The 21,076-nt window shown below is 36.4% G+C and overlaps 1 protein-coding gene across 50 annotated transcripts in view; it reads right to left on the reverse strand.

Moving 5' to 3' along the window:
• Positions 1 to 21,076, reverse strand: part of MLIP (muscular LMNA interacting protein) — a 258,639-nt gene that overhangs the window by 148,310 nt on the left and 89,253 nt on the right. For 21 of the 50 annotated variants that reach the window (XM_074037778.1, XM_074037772.1, XM_074037812.1 and 18 more), the window contains exon 2: positions 381 to 536. The exons of 7 other annotated variants lie outside the window; for them this stretch is intronic. In XM_074037778.1, the coding sequence (XP_073893879.1) occupies positions 381 to 536 (156 nt within the window). Of the gene's footprint in view, positions 1 to 380; positions 537 to 10,080; positions 10,238 to 11,821; positions 11,966 to 15,654; positions 15,753 to 21,076 lie in introns of those variants that run through there. 22 more of the 50 variants (XM_074037803.1, XM_074037807.1, XM_074037802.1 and 19 more) reach the window with 5 other exon arrangements.

A 21,076-nucleotide genomic window follows, 5' to 3' on the forward strand; every position in this document is an offset into this window, starting at 1 on the left:
GTTTCCAATTTGTTACCCGTAAATAATAACATCTCACTGTTTTGTCTTATATTTTCTTTTGAGATAAATTTAAACATTTTTAAATTTTGTTTTTATTTTCTTAAGAAACATTTGAAAGAAGGTGCCAGTAGGCAGAATTTGTCATGTTAATAGCAAACAATAGAATGTCAAACTGAAAAAAATTGAAGATAACGCATTAGAGAGAACATGCAATTTGATAACATTTATGCTTCTGTTGCATTATTATATATTTTTTAGTCAAACTTAGAGTCACAGTCACCTTAATTTAAGCACAGGAAGTATATACAAATTTCCAAGTCATCATTATCGAAAATTTAATATAATTGTTTGAAATAAAAAAAGAATAAAAATAATCCTACCCTATTTACAGTTTCTGGACTCTTATCACTTGATTCTTCTGGAATTTTAACAAGGAATTTAGAGGTGTCAGTCAACTGAGTATGGGTTGGTAGTCTTCTGACAGTGGGGACAAATGTGAAGATCAGAGGTTTGGCTTCAGAACCACCAGCAGAGACCTATGAGACATGCAGTTAATTAGACTTTCAGCCTTCTGAAAGGTTTATCTTGACTTTATTCTCCATATTACATGATATTTATCTCATTTATTTTGATGAATTGCCTATTGTTCTGTGATCATGTATGTGGCTGTCAAAGTAAACACCTATAAAAATAGTCATAATGAATCAGAACATTTTTTACGATACTATTTACCAGAGAAAACAATACCACCCCGGGAAGATCCTGTTGTAGGGGATGGCATAAAACAGCAGGTTGGCAAGCTGATCAGCTGCAATCTTACAGAGCATATCTGCCTCAGTAGGGTCAACACAAACTCATCACCTGTTCTGTTTCAAAACTGGCTTTCATCCATTTAACCCTGGGTTAGCACATTCAATTTATTAACTCATAATCAATAAGCACGCAAGAAAATTCCCACATTTATCATTAAGAAAAACGCCAAAATACAAATTTAAAGTAGAAAGTAGGCCTATCGGAATACCAATGCTACTCTTAAAGATATACCTTCTCCTTCATTTATTCTTAACTTATTCAAAAATAACTGTACGAAGCATTTGCTGTGTGACAGATACTCAGGAGGTAGGAAAACAACGGTGAACAGGAAACAGTAGACTACTCACAAGCAGAAAAAAGACATGCACCGACTACTAAGGGAACAGTGATGCAGGGTGTCTACCCAACCCAGGAAGCTTCATAATAGGCAGCACCTGAAATTTAAGTTCAGGTGAAGAGGAGGCTAGGGAGATTCCAAGCTGAGAAAAGGAGATGAGTGGAAGCATGGAAAGCAGCAGCAGCAGCGGAGAGTGCATCAAGCTTGGATTTTGTTCCATTGAAATTGTTGATTGAAAAATGACATAGTCATATTAGAATTGTAGATAGATAAAATCTAGTTTTAAAAGTCACAAGTCCGTCGGGCGTGGGAGCTCACGCCTGTAATTCCAGCACTTTGGGAGGCCGAGGCGGGCAGATCACCTGAGATCAGGAGTTTGAAACCAGCCTGCCTAACATGGTGAAATCCCGTTTCTATTAAAAATACAAAAAAAATTAGCCGGGCGTGGTGGCGGGCGCCTGTAGTCCCAGCTACTCAGGAGGCTGAGGCAGGAGAATGGCGTCAACTCGGCAGGCGGAGCTTGCAGTGAGCCGAGATTGCGCCACTGCACTCCAGCCTGAGCGACAGAGCGAGACTCCGTCTCAAAAAAAAAGTCACAAACCTAGACTCAAGAATAAAAAGCCAAAAGCGTAAGTTGAGGACTAAATGGAAAGGGAGAAAGAGAAGATAGTACTGTAGATTTCTCTTTTAAGAAGTTTACATGAGAAGTAAAAAGAGAGGTTGAGAGTAATTAAAGAGCAAATTAGAGTCAACAGGGTGCTTTTGTTTGTCTTATAATAAACTTGAACATATCTATATACTAGGGGATGGGTGAGAGTAGAGAAGGAAAGGGGAGCAAAACCCTGAAGAAAGAAGGTGAAATAAGTTACAGCAACAAGAGGAACATGGTCTCCTTTGAGACTGGAGAAAATAGGCTCATATGTAGAAGAGCTCACAAACGTGGTAAAGTGGTGGAAATGGAAAGAGTGGGAAGGTGATAAGAACCACTTTTGTTGTAGAGAAAATTGTATGTATTTCTCATGTACAACATGATGTTTTGAAATATATATACTTTCGGAATAGTTAAATCTAGTTCATTAACTAATACAGTTCCTCACGTAATTATCATTTTTGTGGTGAGAACACTTAACATCTATTATCTTTGCATTTTTCAAGAATACAAAATATTGTCATTAACTATAGTCACCACGCTGTACAATAGATCTTGTGAACTTATTTCTTCTATTTAACTGTAATTATATATATTTTGACCAACATCTCCTCAAGCCCCCTGCCTCTTACTGACCACAGCCTCTGGCAACCACTATTTTACTCGTTACTTCTATTAAATCAGCTTTTTAAAATTCTACATATGAGTGAGATCATGCAGTATTTGTCTTTCTACAACTACAACTGGCTTATTCTACTTAACATAACATCCTCCATGTTCATCTGTGTTGTTGAAAATGACAGAATTCTATTCTTTTTATAGCTGAATAGTATTCCATTGTGTATATGTACTACATTTTCTCTATCCATTCATCCATTGATAGAAACCTAGTTTAATTCCATATCTTAGTTACTGTAGATACTGCTGTAATAACCTAAGAATGCAGATATCTCTTCCATATACTTATTTTATTTCCTTTGGCTATGTGCCCAGTAATGGGATTGCTAGATCATATGGTAGTTGTATTTTTAATATTTTGAGGAACCTCCATAACATTTTCACAATGAATGTACCAATGAACACTCTCACCAACTGTGTGTAAGTGTTCCCTTTTCTTACATTCTCACCAACACTTACGCTTTGTTTTTCTGATAATAGCCATTCTAATAAGAGGGAGGTAATATCTTACTGTTTTGATTGGCATTTCCCTGATGATTAGTAACAATGATGAGTAACAATTAGTAACAACGATGATTAGTAACAATCTTTTTCGTTATGAGCATCATTTTCATTCATACCTATTGGCCATATACCTGTTGGCCATTTGCATGGCTTCTTTTGAGATAGGTCTATTCAGATGTATTGCCGTTTTTTAATTGGATTGTTTTCTTGCTATTGAGTTGTTTGAGGTTTTGTTTGTATTTTTTGGTTACTAACCCTTTATTAGATGTATAATTTACGAATACTTTCTCCCATTCTGTAGGTTGTCTCCTCACTCTGTTGATTGTTTCCCTTGCTGTGCAGAAGCTTTTTAATTTGCTAAAATCCTATTTGTCTACTTTTACCTATACTTTTGAAGTCATATCCAAAAAAATTATTGACCAGACCAATGTCATAGAACTTTCCCGCTATGTTTTCTTCTAGCAGTTTCATAGTTTCTGGTCTTACATTTAAGTCTTTAAAAGGTTTTGCATATGGTTAATGACAGAGGTCCAGTTTCATTCTTCTGCATGTGGATATCCGTTTTTCCCAATACCACTTATTGAAGAGACTGACTTTTCCCCATTGTGTGTTCTTGGCACCTTTATCAAACATCAGCTGGCTGTAAGTGTGTGGATTTATTTCTGGACTCTCAGCTGGAATGCTCAGTTCCATTGGTCCATGTGTTGATTTTTTATGCCAGCATCATGTTATTTTGGTTACTATAGCTTTGTAGTAGTATACTGTAAATTCAGGCAGTGTGATCCCTTCAGTTTTGTTCTTTTTGCTCAAATTGCTTTGGTTATTCAGGCTCTTGTGTAGTTTCATAAGAATTTTATGATGTTTTAATTCTGTGAAGAATGTCATTGGTATTTTGATAGGAGTTGCATTGAATCTGTAGATTACTTTGGGTGTTAGAGCCATTTTAACAACATTTATTCTTCCAATTCATGAACACAGTGTATCTTTCCATTTACTTCTGTCTTTCTCAATTTCTTTCATCAATGGTTTACAGTTTTCAGTGCGAAGATCTTTCCATCTTTAGTTAAATGTATTGCTATAGATTTTATTTTTTTGTAGCTATTGTAAATGGGATTGTATTCTTCATTTCTTTTTCAGATAGATGACTGCTAGATACACTCTTGATTTATGCATGTTAATCTTGTATGCTGAAACTTTATTGAATTCACTTATTAGAGCTAACAGTTTTTGGTGGAGTCTAAAATGTTTTATATATAAGATTCTGTCATCTGCAAACAAGGTCAATTTAACTGCTTCCTTTCCAAATTGGATGCCAAACATTTATCTCTTTCTCTTTTGCCTAACTGCTCTAGCTACGACTTCCAGTCCTATGCGGAATAGAAATAGTGAGAGTGGCATCCTTGTCTTTTTCCAAATCTTACAGTAAAACCTTTCAGCTTTTCCCCATTCAATATGTTAGTTACGGATTTGTCATATAGGTCCTTTATCATGTTGAGGTACATTCTGTCTATACCTAATGTGTTGAGAGTTTTTATCATGAATGAATATGAAATTTTGTCAAATGTGTTTTCTGCATCTATTGAAATAATCATACATTTTATGTTTTTAATTCAGGTAATGTGATGTATCAGATTTATGGATTTGCATATTTTGTTGAACCATCCTTGCCTCCCTGAGATAAAACCCACTTGATCTTGTTAAATAATCTTTTTAATGTGCTCTCAAATTCAGTTTACTAGCACTTTGTTGAAATTTTTGCATACATGTTCATCAGGGATATTGGCCTGTAATTTTCTTTTCTTGTTGCGTTATTGTCTGGTTTTGGCATTAGGGTAATGCCAGTCTCATACAATGAAGTTGGAAGTATTCCCTCCTCCTTAATATTTTTGGAATAGTTAGAGGAGAACTGGTCTTAGTTCTTCTTTAAATATTTGGTAGGATTCAGCAGTGAAGCCATCAGGTCTGGGCCTTTCTTCGATGGGAGATATTTTATTGCTGATTCAACTTTCTTACTCATGATTGTTCTGTTCAGATTTTCTATTCTTCATAATTCATTCTCGGTAGGTATGTGTCCAAGAGTTTATCCATTTCTGGCAGCTTATTCAATTTGTTGGTATGTAATTATTTACAGTAGTGTTTTATGATCCTTTGTATTTCTGTGGTATAAATTATAATGTCTCCCTTTTATTCTCTGATTCTATTTATTTGTCTAGCTAAAGATTTGTCAAATTTATCTTTCAAAAAAACCAATTCTTTGCTTTATTGAGCAATCACTTTTGATATAATTAATTTTCATGATAAAATCAGTCCCTTCTAATCAGAGTAACACTGCCTTGCCACCTCCATTCCTATGTCAGAAGAAATATAACATGTTCTGGCAAGTCCCTCACTCCCTCTCCCTTCAAGCCCTGCCACCTTTCTATGCCTTGAACCGCTCAGACCTTATGCGCTTATGAGCAGGCCTTTTAACCCAGTTGGTGTCAGTGCCCATTAGAAACCCTGGGCTCTGTGTCATCCCTCAATTCCTGTATACTATGCACATTCCTAGTTTTGTTCCCATCTTGCACCCTGCTCCAACTCTCGAAACCTTTTCACTGTATATCTTCTGGAATTCAGTGAGCAATTTAAAACAATCTTACATATCTGTATCTTATATTCAAAATACTCCCTTCACTTTCTAGTTATAACTAAAACATGGTTCTCTCTGAATGACTCTATTTCAATGATAAATGTTTTCTCTCACACTCCTGCACCACTGGGCCTGGAAGTAAAAGAGGTGTCCTCCTTGCTTATCTTCACTGCTTTCAGACTATTCTTCTCTCTTGCCTAAAAACTTCCAGCTTTGAATCTCACGTCATCAGTCTATACCCTTCACAATCTCTTTTAGTTACAGTTATCTTCCCATACCCATATTAAATGCTTCTTTCCTTAAAGATTCAGTTTCTGGTTCAATGTGACTCTTCTTAACCCAATGCTTTGTATAATACCCAGTATTATATCCCAATGGATAATTTTTATAATATTGTATTTCCTTGACCTCTACTCTTCCTTGCCTCTCATATCCCTAGCCTAGCCAAAGAGCTGCAAACCTTCCATAATTTGTTTCTTCATTCTCTGACCATCACTTTCTATTTCTCCATACCATCCCCTTAGTCCAACTCTAACGTTTTCTAACTCTACCATGATTTAAATCTACTGATTCTTCCCACATTATTTTCCCACATTTGTCTTCTTAACCAGCTTCAAAAACCAAGCTGACCACAGTTACTCTTTTGGATACCCCTCAAATCCCTTGTCCTCCTTTATATTATCATCCTGTTTGAGTACATTATAGCCCTCACTAAATCTAACCCCCTACCTACTCTATTTCTGCAACAGGAAGGTAAACATGCCTGGGGAAAACCACACAACCACACTGACTGGTCTCACTTCATATATATGACTCTGAGCCTCAAGAAGGCTTTTCAATGCTGCCCAACAATCATACTATACTTTCATAGCCCATTTACTCTCCCACTGGCCTAGAAAACTCTTTCACACATTTCCCCCTTTCTTCAAACTTCTAACATCTCTCCAGCATTCTCGCTTGGAGCTGATGACTTTGTTTCCTATTTCATTAAGATAATGGAAGCAATCAGAAAAGTATTTTCAAGACCTCCAACACCACATGTATTCACTCATCTGCATCTCTGCCCTTTTTTTGGCCTTCAGTCCTACTACTATGCTCCTAGTAAAACCAACCCTCACTTTAACACTTTGTCTTCTACTTATTTTCATTTATTGAATGAGATCTTATTAAATGCCTACTAAATGCTAGGCACTATTCCAGGGGTTGGTACCATAATAGTGAACAAAAATCCCTACCCTCATGGAGTTTATATTCTAGTGGAGGGAAACAGACAGTAGACAAATAAATACACAATATATGTAGTACAATCTTCGTAAGTGCTATGAAGACTTCCTATAAGTCTATTGCAATAACCCATAGGAGAAAAACTGGTGAATTGAATGCAGTTTGCTTCAGTAATAGTGGTAAGAAGTGTTAAGATTCTGGCTATATTTTAAAGAAAAAACTTAAAATTTGTTGAAAAATTTGAGGTGGAATATGAGAGATACACAAAAATCAAGACGGGTGGAAAACTTTTGAACTGAATAACTGCAAGAAATGAGATATTATTCCCTGAAACGGGGAAGACAATGGTTGAAGCTGGTTTGAGAATAAAGGTCAAATTTTGTGTGCCCAATATACACCCAAGTGGAAATGTGAGTATGTGAGTCAAGTTTAGAGGAAATTCTGTGCTGGGGATAAAATTGCTAGGGTTGTTAACGCATAGATGATATTTAAAAGCAGGAGACTAGATGAGATCAATAAAGGTGTAAACACAAATAGAAAAATAAGAGGCTTAAGGCTGAACCCTACAGATGCCAACATTGAGTGATTCACTAGCTGAGGAAGAACTAGCCAAGGTGGCCTGGGAGTTTTAAGGAAGATTTTAAAAGGCTGAAACATCACTGACAGTAGTGGCAAAGAGGGTTGACCAGAAACAAAATTACTGACAGTCTATACTGAAGACTCAGTCCAAATATAAAACCAGGAACAGTGAGGCAATTTGCTTGACTGTTTGATAGTCTCTCAAGGAATGCTGAACTGCCTACTATAGGAACAGAGGAAGTGCATTATAGCATTGCTAGTTTATGTTTGGAGCTGGTTTTGGCAGGATGTGGCAAGTATAAGGATATCAAGGGTACTGGTGAGAGCAGAGCAAATGATTGACCATGCAGTTCAGTTTGTATGGGTAATGGGGAAGAACCCTCAAGCTGAAGGAACTAGAGGTCTCTGTGCTCAGGAAACAAAGTTAATACAATGATGACTGTTTGAGAGAATGGATGGGGTCATAATATAATATGAGAGTTTACTAACTTAATAATTAGAAGTATGATAATTCCAGATGATTCTAAATTCCAGGCTTTGGCATTAAGACTGAGTATATGAAAGGAAGGGCACTGAGCTTGTGAAGATCAAGGAACTGTGAGACAAGAATGTTGACAAGGTTTTAAAAACTTTTAATTTTCAATATTCTTTTCACCTTTAAAGATATGTGTCATTATTTCCTCATTGTAGCCATGTCAAAATTCCTGAGTGGCACCTTATCATCAAAAAGTAATAAATCACTACTTTATTTTGTAGGAAGGAACACTAGATCCCTCGTGAGATTTGAGGAGCCCACTTGTCTCATCAGCAGTATATAATACAACAGACTTTCTAGATGTATTATCTTCTAGGGCCGTTTCATCACATGACTAATCTCATCAATATCATGATAGAAAGGAGAGTGGTTTTGGCAAGGAAATTGCTGAAGTAGTTCAAATAATCCGTCCCATAATTTCATTTGAGCAGGAAATAAAGATAATCCTTTAGGAGTAAAGAGATGAAATTGCATCCTTGTTCCCAGGTTCTATAACTAGGCCTTCCCTTATCTTGCCATGTCATGACTATAGGTCTTAGATTCCATCCAAATAAAATTTAAGTAATAATATATGAAAGGTTTTATTATAAGCACCCTATGGTTACAAAAATGTGTATAATCATTCTAAGCAGTAAGTAGATTTACCTTCTAAAGCATATATAATGACGAAAATTTACTTCTTCAAACACCTTGCACAATTTGTATAATTCAATGCTACTTAAGTATCTAAGATACAAATACAGCTCCACAACTGGTATGTCACACACTATGGACTTTTTAAAGTTGACAACTATAACTTCAGTGAATAAAGTAGAAACGAAGTATGAATGAAAACTGATGCTTCAATGAATAAGGTATGCTTTTACAAAAATACTGTCTAAAAACTTTCTAAACATAACCACATGCTGACAATAAAGGCAACCAAAAAGAAGAAAACCTATTTCTTTCTAATTTATTGTTACATTTTCCTAAAAAAGTAAAAATCCATATCCTACAAAAAATGTCCTCATCAGTAGAGGGAAACAATTTTTTTTTTATTTTAGTTGAACCAATATGTGATGTTATTCCAGAAAACACAGAAACTGGAAATCTATTCAGACTAAAGACTTATTCATCTTCCTGGGTTACTGTTGGAGAATAACAAGATGAGAAATAAATTCCTGTCTACATACATATCTTCAGAAGAATAATCACCAAAAGGGCAATCATTTGGTATTCACTTTTAAGCTAACAGTACAATGTTAGCTCTTTTCACTGCCTTTACCTAGCATCCTTAACTTAGCAAGGATCTAATACTCATTTGCAAGGAATTTCATTTGGAAAAGAATTTGAAATTACACTAACTATGCAACGCAACATTCAGATAAAGAGCCACACGTTAGCCAGTAGACTATTTAATCCCTTGTTTAGGAGAGAACAAAATAATATTTGCTGTTTACTGCATACTGTGGCTAAGTTCCAATGTAGCCTAAGAATGAATTGCTATGGTGATGAAAAATCATTTTCCACACAAAGCAGCAACAGATGCATGTTAACAGCATTGCACTTGTTAATTGCCAATTAACACTTTCAGTTGTCAATGTTATTTAAATATCTTTGTTTCTATCCTTGGGAAACTATTTTAATCATAGAAATATGAGATAAAAGGATTAAAATCTGTTTCTAAATACGCTTTGAAATGCTCAAAATCTCTAAGAACGTCATCTTCTCACCGGATAGCCTAATAATTTGAGAAACTGTTTTCCCCCATGCCACACAGGCTAACAGCTAGCTCCTTTGCTCAGTTTTGCGCTGTAATGCCTTGCTTTCTTATATTTCCCTAAAACTTACCTTCCTTCAGATGTTGACACCCACACTCACAGATGGCCTCTAGCCTCCTGTTAAGGCATTACAGGGTGTCTTAGCATTATCACCATGCCAAGGGCAATCCTGAGCATTTTCTTTGCCCAATGAGCAGTTTTTTCTTTATCAGCTCGCCCTTTTCTCTAAGTGAAGATAGCATTTCATTTCAATATACAGACAAATTTATCTACACCGGGCAGCTCTCCCTCACATCCGTGCAGCAAATACCACCAGCACCGTACACTGCTTTTAAAAGTTACTGAAAGCATTAAGCAAAGACTTCCTTTTACCTGGGGTGTGGTCTGAATGCTCCCTGATAAGATGCACGAGTTCATTTGGAAGTAATTGTTCCTGCAGTCACTCAGAAGCCCCTGTTCTGAAAGCATTGATTCATCACATAAGGAAGCGAGCAAACCAGTGACTGAGGTGGGAAGCGAGCCTCATACTAACACAACACACACACACTCACGCAGAAAGAAGAAATTCTAAAAAGAGGTAAAGCAGAATCATTCCTAAATTGAGGAATTGTGCCAGCTCCAAAGAGTAGATTTCTGTTTTGACCATTTTTAGATTTGGAACATCACGAGAGGTCATACTAACTGCTGAAATGGAATCCGTAGAAGTGAAAAAAAGAAAAAAGAAAAAAAGCCACTGATATGTGTTTGCCCTCTTTTCCTTTCATGCATGTATTCCAATTACATATTCTGTGAAAGGAAGAGAAAAGCCAGATTGTGTAGCAATGAGAAGCTGATTGAAGGGCCCTAGCATCTGCCAATCTCAATAATCAGTTGGTCACACTCATAGAGAACGTTTAGAGGTATAAATACATGCAAACACTGTGTTCAAATAAAGAACTAGAAAACACACAGTTATTTCAAAATATCAGTAACTTTATCCTTAGTATATAAATTGTAAGCAACAATACAGGAGCATCTGTAGTGACTGAAGTTATGCTATTAACAAAATCACCCCTAAAATAAAGCTTGGAATCAAATCCTTGTCAAAACAAAATTTCATTCCAAGCTTCCTGGAAGACAGTGAGAATCCTGACTGCAGACAAACCTTAAAACTTCATATGCGAAATTGATTGGAGTCTTTAGCTTTCAGTATTTCTATTTTCTAAGTATTGATTTTTCTCCAAATCTGTGATATCTACATTTGTGCTTTGGCAGTGAAAAATGTTGTATTCAAAGGACTAGATATAGATCAAAGGCTATGGGAAGGAATTATTATTTTAGAAACCTAGACTACGCCTCTTCACATCTTCAATGTTATCAAAAGCCTAAGATTATGGAAACATAATGAGTAAAATAATTGCTACAAATGATTCTATTAGCACAGTGGGAGAAACTATTCCAAACAACATAGACTTAGAATATAGTCTAAATTTCTGAATATAAGTGCCGTGTTGTAAAAAAACTATGTGCCTTCTTCTATTTTACACATATTTATGGATACTCAAAAGAGAATGTAATCCCCTCCTGCCCTCAAAAAGCTTATGGTTTGAGAATATAAAACAGGTAAACAAATAACAGAGATAGAAAGTGAAAAAAGAAAACAAGAAAAAGCTTTATACTGCAGTTCTTCTTAAACTACCCCCCACAGAAATCCCGTGGGGAGTTTGTTAAAATGCACTTTCTAAGTGTAGAGATCTGAGATATGGCCTCAGATTCTACATTTCCAAGAAGCTCCCAGGAGATGCCCCGGGAGCCACACCCCAGATCTGCAGCTGGTGTGTTACACTTTGAGTAGCAAAGACAGAGGAATTTCAGAGAGCGATATTACAGCCACCTGGAGTGCAGTAATTCAAGATGGTGGCATTTGGGCTGCACTTAGAAGGATGAGGAAGGGGAGCCTATGAAGGTGGGATGGAATAGCTTATTTCAAGCAGAGAGACAGGGCTGGATTGAAGGCACCTATCAGGACAGCAAGAGCAGAAAGTCATAAAGCATAGGACCCTGGAGTCAGATCATCCACTGGCTGTGGGCCCTCAGACAAGTTACTGAACTTCTTAAAACTCAGTCCTCTCACCTGTGAAATGTGGATGAGAATAGCTCTCATTTCATAGAGTTCTTGTGAGGATTACAGTTAAATTCAGCATGTAAGATTTCCACAGATTCTTAGCTCTGTGCCAGGCAGATTCTTAATACATGTTACTCCTGTGGGTATTGTTTTCTAGTGTGATAAATAACATAAATGAGAATAAAGACAAGTAAGACAAATAAGGTAGGTTAAATCTAGGTCATCAAAGATCTTGAGTTAAGATGTTTTACCTTTATTCAGTGAAGAACAGAAATGGAAATATCCACATATATACATATATGAATATATATGTATGTAAATATATATGTATTTATTGATACTACCCTTTGGTGTTTTGATTTATATATATAAAGATATATATATATATAGGAAGACATAAAATTATATATATATAAATCAAAACACCAAAGGGTAGTATCAATAAATCTTAGAGACCATTCTTATCCCAAAGTTCTAGAGTGGTTCCCCAAGAAGAAGTGACAGTCCAGATTTTTGTCAGTGGTCAATCAGTTTATTACAAGTGGATTCAAACTGCTATGAAACTCTTCTCCTATGTCTCATTCTGTCCTTTCCTCTCTGATCTTTTCTTTCTCTCATTCCCTCCCCAAATCATAAAGCAATACTTATGCAAGTTGGCATAATGAAATTTAGAAGAGAAAATACTTCAGCCCCTACTCTTCCCTGTTCAGATTCTTTCTTGAATCATTTTACAACATGAAAACCAATTAAATCAATGTATTGTTTTGACATTTTCCTCTGTGTCTTATTGGTAACTTTCCTCTAACCATTTTCTTTCCCTTGTTTAATTAACTAATAATTGCTGTTACAGACTATTTCTTATAATAATAGAAGTCATAATTTTTACTTAAAAACACATAAATGGTCATGCATTATAACCGCATGCTTCAGCCATCTGGATAGTAACCACATATAGCTTCAAAGAGTGCATATATTTTGGATAATTTCTATAGAAACCATTCTGTATTTAAATAGAAAGTGATGGCACCTGGTCAAAAAACGGGTCCTAGTCTTGGATGACAAAAGAGCATATAAATTACCCGGGTGGAGAAGAGAAGAGAGTCTATCCGCTAATTACAACAACTTTTCTATAGACAAAGAGAGTCATCTATGGTCTGCCCAACACCCTTAAGTATTTTATAATCACAAACTTTTAATGATCTCTCTCCCACTAAGAAACACAAACTGCTCTGTAGAATCATCTTTTTTTTTTTCACAAGAAAATAAAGTTTGTCAAAGTTTGCAATAGATGAATAAAATCCAAAATTCTCTTTAAAATCTGGCATTATTGATGGCTGAAGCAGGCATCCGTCGCCCTTATTACTAAACAGATACTACTGCAATACCTTTCAGTCAAAAGACTCTTAAGATATTGCTTTTAAAATAAATAATACAGAACAAATAATCTCTCTTCCTGACATGCGAAACAAATTTGAGGAAAAAAAATAGATTAGTCCACAAAAGTTTGCCAAGAAACATGTAAGTGATTAAACAGATCCAGCTGCCAAGGCTATTCAGACATCCATTTGTCTGTTTTTATGCCTTGGGCTTGATAACAGAAGGTACTACAAGTGTCATTTATTTATCTTAATAAACATCTATTGAGAGCCAGTCACGATTCTAAGCTCTGAAGACATAAAATAATAAAGGCTTAGAACCTGTTCTCAGCATGGCTTATAGTCTCATTAAGGAGACACCTTCACTCGTGACGGGAGCAGCGAATGAAGTCAGAGGAGGGTGACAAGTCATGTGCTGAACACAGTCTGCACAGGCAATGCATGTCAGGTTGTTTTCAGGGAGATTTCACTCTTAGCTTCTGCACTCCTAGGTCCTAATTCTGGCAAACACTGGGACACTTCTGCTCAACCCTTGGTGGTATTTTTCCTCTAAAGATGGGAATCTTCAGGTGTTTGTATTCGTGTCTCTCAGGTAATGGGTGATTCCCGAGATCTTAATCAGGACTAACCTGATTGATTCACAGGCTCAGAATCGAGTGTGCAATATTTAAAGTGAGTCCTGACATCTCATCAACGGTATGTGAAATTCCATTACAGTCTAAATTTGGCTTCATCTGTATTGGACACAGACTTCTACTTCTGTTATTACTGCTTGTAGTAGTATACCACTATAACTTATAAGTAATATACTGCTATAAGTATATGGTTATACTGCTTACTCTTCTCCTTGGGGTATATTCTCCTAGTTCAAAAAGGTATTAGTAATCCTTGATTAAAGTAAACCAAAAGCCTCAAAGTACTGTTTGACCTAACAAGATATTCAGAAGAAATGAGTAAGCCCTATACAGGGTAGAATTTGAAAGAGGCACAGAGACAATGATAAGAAACATTTATCCATTAGGAATAAGTGTATGTGGTTCACTCTCTCCTTGTTGAATTACTTTCTTAGCTTGGTTTTAGGCAATCCACTTCCTTTCAGTCCTCTTCCTATACCATGGACACTCTTCTCCGTGCTTTGTGCCATCTGACCCCTCAGCTTTGAAGTAGCCCAGGAGTCACTCCTTGGTGATCACATCCAGTTACTTAGCTGTAAATTGTATTTATAAGCCAATGAATTCCAATTTATTTCCCTAGCCTAGATGGCTTCTCTGGATGACTTCACTCACACAATTAACATCATTATTGGAACATCTCATAGATATCTGAACATCAGCACATTTGAATCTGAATTAATTGCATTTCCTTTGAAGTTGTTCCCCACCTCCCAAAATTTTCCTCACCTCTTCCGACAGTTTCTATCTGTTTCTAGTTGCTTTGGCTAAAAATCATGAGTTCATATTTTTCTTCTTGGTTTTTCAGAATCGCTTATCAATGTATTAGTAAATCCTGTTGTCTGTCCCTTCAAAATAAATCCAAAAAAATGAATCTATCTCACTACTTCTACTTCTAACATCCCAGTAGCGGAACCTGCCATCATCTTCTTTCTGAATCATTGCCTCCTAACTGGTCTTTCTGCTTCCACTTTCACTCCTGAGTGGATGCTCTGATGAACCATCCATATCCCCTTCAGGCTAAAGGACTTATTCCCCAGCTGCGGGAGTGCTATAACTGTGATCAGCTGTCAGTCCTCTTCAGGAGCTCCTCTCAGCTGGAAAAACAAAAACAAAAACAAAAAAACCTCTTGCCCCAAATCACTCTGCTTTCTTAGGGGCATTGGATGGCTAGTTGATGCATCCATATAAAGTCCTGCTCCCCTCACTCCAGCTTGAAACAACTCTAGAGAGGAATCCATTCCAGAGCTCCTCATGAGGTCAGTTAGGCTTTGAGACCACCCTGTAGCCCAGTCTCTCCTTCTGCCTCCTTCCCATCTCCTACAGGTATAGCTCCTGGGAGCACTCCCTAATAAACTTTGCATGCTAATCTCCATCTCAGAGCCTGCTTTCTGGGAACCCAATCTGTCATATCTTCCATATAGCAGCAAGAATAAACCTTTTAAAACAGAAGTCAGGCTATGTTACTTCTCTATGCAAAACCCTCCACTAGATTCCTGTGTTACCAAGAGTATCAGTTCTCATAACCACCTATAGCCCAATGATCTTACCCCTACCACTCTCCCCTTTTCTCCCACAACTCCAGACACAATGACCTTCAATGCTAATCCTACTCTCCACAGTGTTCTTCCCAAGCTGGTTACCATGCCTTCGTTTCCTCATGTCTCTGGTCAAATATCACATTAACAGTGAAACATCCCTTACTACCTTATATAAAATTGCAACCCCATACCTGCTCCCCTGCCAGCACTCTCTATCCTTCTTACCCCATGTTATTTTTCTCCAAAGGACTTACCAACCTCTGATGCTTGTTTCTTCTCTGACTTCCTTCATCGGATTTTAAACACCATGAGGGCAAGGGTTTTGTTTCGATTACTGCTATTTCTGTGGCACCTAGAATAGTATGTAGCATGTAAAGGCACTCAATAAATACTTGTCCAATGAACTTCTTGACTGAAAGTGAACTCTTTATTGCATAAACTTATTTTTTTCTAATGAAAAAGATAAGTTTGGTAAACTTTGAATTGACTGTTCAGAAGAAAATGGAATCAACCTAATCTCAAGTTTCCTAGTTTCACTGAAATAGGAAATCACCCACGTTCACAGCCCTTACAAAGAGTCAAATGTATAGGGGCTAAAGAAAGGTGCAGGACGCAAGTAACAGCAATCAGATCCCGTCTTGTAAATCGCACCCACAAATGCATGCAGCAAGAGACAGCAGGATTCTCAGAGCTGTGAAATGTTCAGTTGCTTAGGTCAGAAGCGGAAAAAAATAGGTTCTGGTCTCCTGATCTTCTACCAAACAGCTGTGAGGTCTTGGGTGAGCCACTTATTTTCTCAGGAGCAATTTGTTTATAAAATGATGTTCTAGATCAGCATTACCCAACGTGCCCTTCTTAGAATATCATCTTGCCAGACAAATGGTGAGCAAGGGATTTTGTGGTCAAATAAATTTAGGAATTGGTATATTCCATATCCTATATTTGGAGGAGTCTTGCAGTCAAAAGGCCTTTTAAGCTGTGTTTAGCCCATGGTTTCCCATATTTATTTGGCCAAAGAACCCTTTCGTTTCATAATGCACACTGTCATCCCACTCACAGTGCGACAGAAGTGCTGAACTGCACAGTCCACAGAGCCTTCTTTTAGCCATAATACTTGATGAATGTATGAAAAGAAGACAGTTTTGGGGAAAAAAAGGGGTGTTTCCACAAAATTACTAAATAAAATTCTATTTGTCGTCTTGGCTGGGAAGAGAGCAGAATGAGCTAGATGAAGATCAGGAGATATTCTCTGAGTTAGAAAGCAAGGAAGGAAGGTGGTATATATTTCAGGTCTACTAAGTTTAAATCCAGTTGTGCTAACAGTAGTTGCACAAGCAACATATTCAGTGGCACAGGAATATGAATTGAATCAATGAATGATAGATTTACTGAAAGACCTTAAAGTATATTCAAAGAGGTACCAATAAGGCATGTAGCAAACAGTTAGGAATACTATTTAATAAAAAATGTTCAGAGATTCCATAGTGAATCATTTTTACATACATCATAAAGGAAACAAATTCTAACACATGATATACTTCATAAAATCTTGTTTCTAAGCAGATAAAGTGATGCCAGCACATTTTGAGGTGACAGTATATTCCATAAAGGAACAAAACAATGTAATATTTACTTATAATATGATGTTGGCATAATCTGACTTTTTGGTTTAAAATAAAAGGGGAAGCATTAGCATCCTATTCCATGCTTTTGATATATTTACATATGAAGAATGCTTTCAAAAATTTTTATCATATTCCACAGGAAAAAAAAAAAACTTTATCTGTATTACTCAGTTTTGACCAAGATAAAAACTGTGTTAGAAAGTGTAATTAAAATGCCTTAAACATAAGAGGGTTTAATTGATTACTTTAAGAAGTGCTAAACTTCTTACACTCAGGCTCAATTCACCAGGGCAAGTCACAAACCTCTCTAGCCCACAAGGTATCATATAATAGAAAGGAACAATGATAGCCAATGTTTTGTCATTAGAGTCACATATTTCAGAAGCAACTGCATTTTAAATTAGTTTCCACATACTTGGGCAACATAAAGAATAGGCTAAATATAAGTATAAATATAAGCATATCAAGAAAAGAACTACTTCTTAGAATACATGTTTCATATTTAATCTTAGTGCTTCATTTCATTTGTACTTTATGGAAATACATGACTTAGCAGAATTAGTGAAGGCAGATGTCAGAAGCCAATTTTTTTCAGTTTAGTCTTGGGCTACTTAACTGTGATTGGAAGAATTACATAGAGAAGAATACAGGAGTAGAGCCAACAAATTGTGTGTGTGATACAGAGTCAAGAGCATGGGCTTCAGATCAGAGAGCACCGATGTGGCATCACATCACCGTCTGCACTTTCTAGCTGGGTGACCCAAGGCAAATTAGTAATCCCTCTGAGCTTCATTTATTTATGACCATAGAATTCATCACACAAACTGAAATGCTTTCAAGAGTGAAAAAGGGAGCACTATAAATTATTGCCCTGGGATAGAAGCATATTGAGCAAACCAAGACATAATCAGCCTACTTATTTGCAATATTTAGATAATATCTCACTCCATTAGGGTTAAAATGGCATGACATATGTTATCTTAGAAGTCTGACACATACATGTGTTCAATAACAGTTATTTCCTTTCTTCTCACACATAGAAAATTTAGAGGTTGGGACAAGATGAGGGGCTTATTGTGTTATCTTTTCAAAACGGAGTAAGATTAAGTAAGGCATCTTCTCCCTCTGCTTTGAATGCTGTCCCACAGCTCTCTCCCTAGTTAATTCCTGTTTGCCCTGCTGAGCTCTAAGAAACTCAGAGATTCCATGGTGAATATTTTAATTCACATCATGAGGTTAACATAATTTCTGACACACAACACACTTTATAAAATCATTACCTAAAGAGGGCTTCCCTGGCTCCATGGGTTAGCTACCACCTCCTGTTGAACCCTCTCTTAGCACTTGTACTTCCACATGGTATTTGCTGCTTTCAAATTATATGATCGTACAGTGAATTCTTTAGTGTCTGGCTCCCCAGTTGGAACATAAGTGCCACTCTCAGGGGAAATGTATCTGTTTTGTTTCCTGCTATATCCCCAGCATCTAATACAATGCCTGTCACATAGTAGGAGGTCAATACATGTTTATTAAGTAAATGAATGGTTGCATGCTTTATGCTAGATGTATGGAGGATTTAGAGAGGACGGGAGGGGTTTCTGTTTCAAGGATTTCAGGATCTGTCGGGAAATGAGAGTGATTTAAACACTATATTAATTTTGTCACTTTAAAGTGTCACTTTGAAGATATACCACATATAAAAATAGCAACCGAACCTGAATGCCAAAGCTTTGGATGCTTTAGTAATCTATGAAGTAAGCCAGCATCAGAGGGTTGTATGAGAGGCCAGGGTACATAAAGAAAGATGAGAAAAGCATCTCTGGTCTAGATCATTCCTCCCACTGTTGGCAACCATAGTCTGTCACCGTGGCTACCTTAAACAACCCACTCAAACCAAGAGCAGATTTCATCCCACACATAGACACCATTTAATGAGTTTTATGTGATGCTGCTCTTGATATTTAATGTATTACCTTTTATATTTCTCAGAAGCCATCAAGAGAATTATGATGTCCACTAGACAAGTAAGAAAAATGAAACTCAGGGAGATTAAATAACTTGCTCAACCAGCACATGAGACAATGGGATTTGAACTCTGGTATCCCTGGCTAGAACCCAGGTTCATGTTGTACCTTGTTTGCTCCCTTCTTCTGCCAGCCTTACTTTAGAGATATACATTTATAGGAAGGTGATAAGAAGGGTGGAAATACAGAGTACATAACAATGCGGTAGCCAGCCAGAATCTTCTTTCTAATATGGTTCCTACCCAGGAGAATTGCACTCTGAGAAATACTTTTCTCAAGCTTCCAGTATCCATTCTCAAAATATGGCTGTATGCTCTGAGTTTCCCACTGTTCACAGCTGTTATTCTCTTACTATAAAAGCAATGTATGCTTATTTTGGAATTTAACTTTAAAATAGAAATGAGATAAAGAATATCAAAGAATACAATTAAATTGTCACTGGCATGTGTACTAAAGCTACATACTTTTCAATATGGATAGTACAACATAAGCACAGGAAATTATTGTTGAATGACTACATATGGTTACCATAAGTAGTTAGCAAACAATATTTATGTTCCAAAATATCCAAGGTAATATGTGAGCTCTAAGATGGTGTTTTATAGCATCTACTTACTAATTCTACTAATGGAAACAATGGAATTTAGAGTCAGAATTGGGTTTAAAAACATAAATCTACTTATTATTCATGGATAATTCTATATAACTTACTTAAATTCCATGAACTTTAGTTTCTATTTTTATAAAATGGGCATAATAAAAGCATCTGAACCTCATATGATGGATGTAAAAATTAAATTAGATGACATATAAGAGCCCTAGTGTGTGGCCTGGCACATAGTAGATACCCAATAAATATTCATTTCTCTCTTTCTTTTTAGGATAGAGTAAATGTATGAGATTGAACAAAAATTTCTAATTGATAAGAGTATCAGAATATCACCATGTTTACTTACACTATTTCCTCCTGTTTCTCCCCTTAATATTTTTGCTCCAAAATAAAATAGAAAGGCAGTTGCTAAGAATCTTGACCCTTGTCTACCATCACCCAAAAGATTTTTACAAACCCTGTGACTCTTGTCCACAATAGCTGAAAATCTTACTCATCAGAAGTTACATGACAATCAGTGGCAAGTTAATTGATCTAAACATTTGCTCTGTAACCTCTGGAACCAATCACCATTTAGACTGAAGTGTTGTTTTGAATGAAGATACATATATATTTGTAAAAAATTAATTGAATGGGTGAAGATTTGTAGGTGGATCAAATTACACTGGGATGGTCTTTTCTCTTGATTTTATGTTTGACACTTAGTAATTTTCATCCTGGGCAAAACAAACCAGCTGATGGCTACAGTTTGCCCATGTGTTTTCCCAGTCTAGGAGGTGTGCTGGGGACCAACACCATGCAATCATCCATGAAGGCAAGAATTAATGATGCCTGTTTGGATCACCAGTGTATCTCTAGTGCTTAACATTCAGTAGATGCTCAACATATATTTGTTGAATGAATGAATGGTTGTGGGCCTACCACAGAGAAAATAAGACAGTGCTATGTGTCAAGTATAAAGGAATAGTAGATAAAGGACAAAGCATTTTTTAGTTTGTGATAAGTCAGTAGCTGCAAATACAATATAATCCCCTCACTAGCACTTCTCTGACTAACCACATTAGTTAATAGAAAGTTTTCTAGGACAGAAATGACTACTATTTCAAAGGTGAGATATTAAGAAGCAACATAGAAAACATGAGGAAAACATTTTTAAAAATTTTCTTCTCATGGCATGTAATAAAGCAATAACATAGGATGGAAGAAGGAAAAATTTCAAGTCACTGAAATAATACATTATATAAAGATATTTTGTATATCATCAAAGAGAAACTGAAAGAGCAACCATCTTACCAGAAAAAAAGCACTTTATGTACTTATCAAGCTTGTCCACAAATTAAAATAAAGACACTACCAAACACAACAAAGAATGGCTCCATCATTTCCATAAATAAAACAGGTTATCTAACACTTAGAG

The sequence above is a fragment of the Macaca fascicularis genome, chromosome 4, assembly GCF_037993035.2.
Source record: "Macaca fascicularis isolate 582-1 chromosome 4, T2T-MFA8v1.1".
Lineage (NCBI taxonomy): Eukaryota > Metazoa > Chordata > Mammalia > Primates > Cercopithecidae > Macaca > Macaca fascicularis.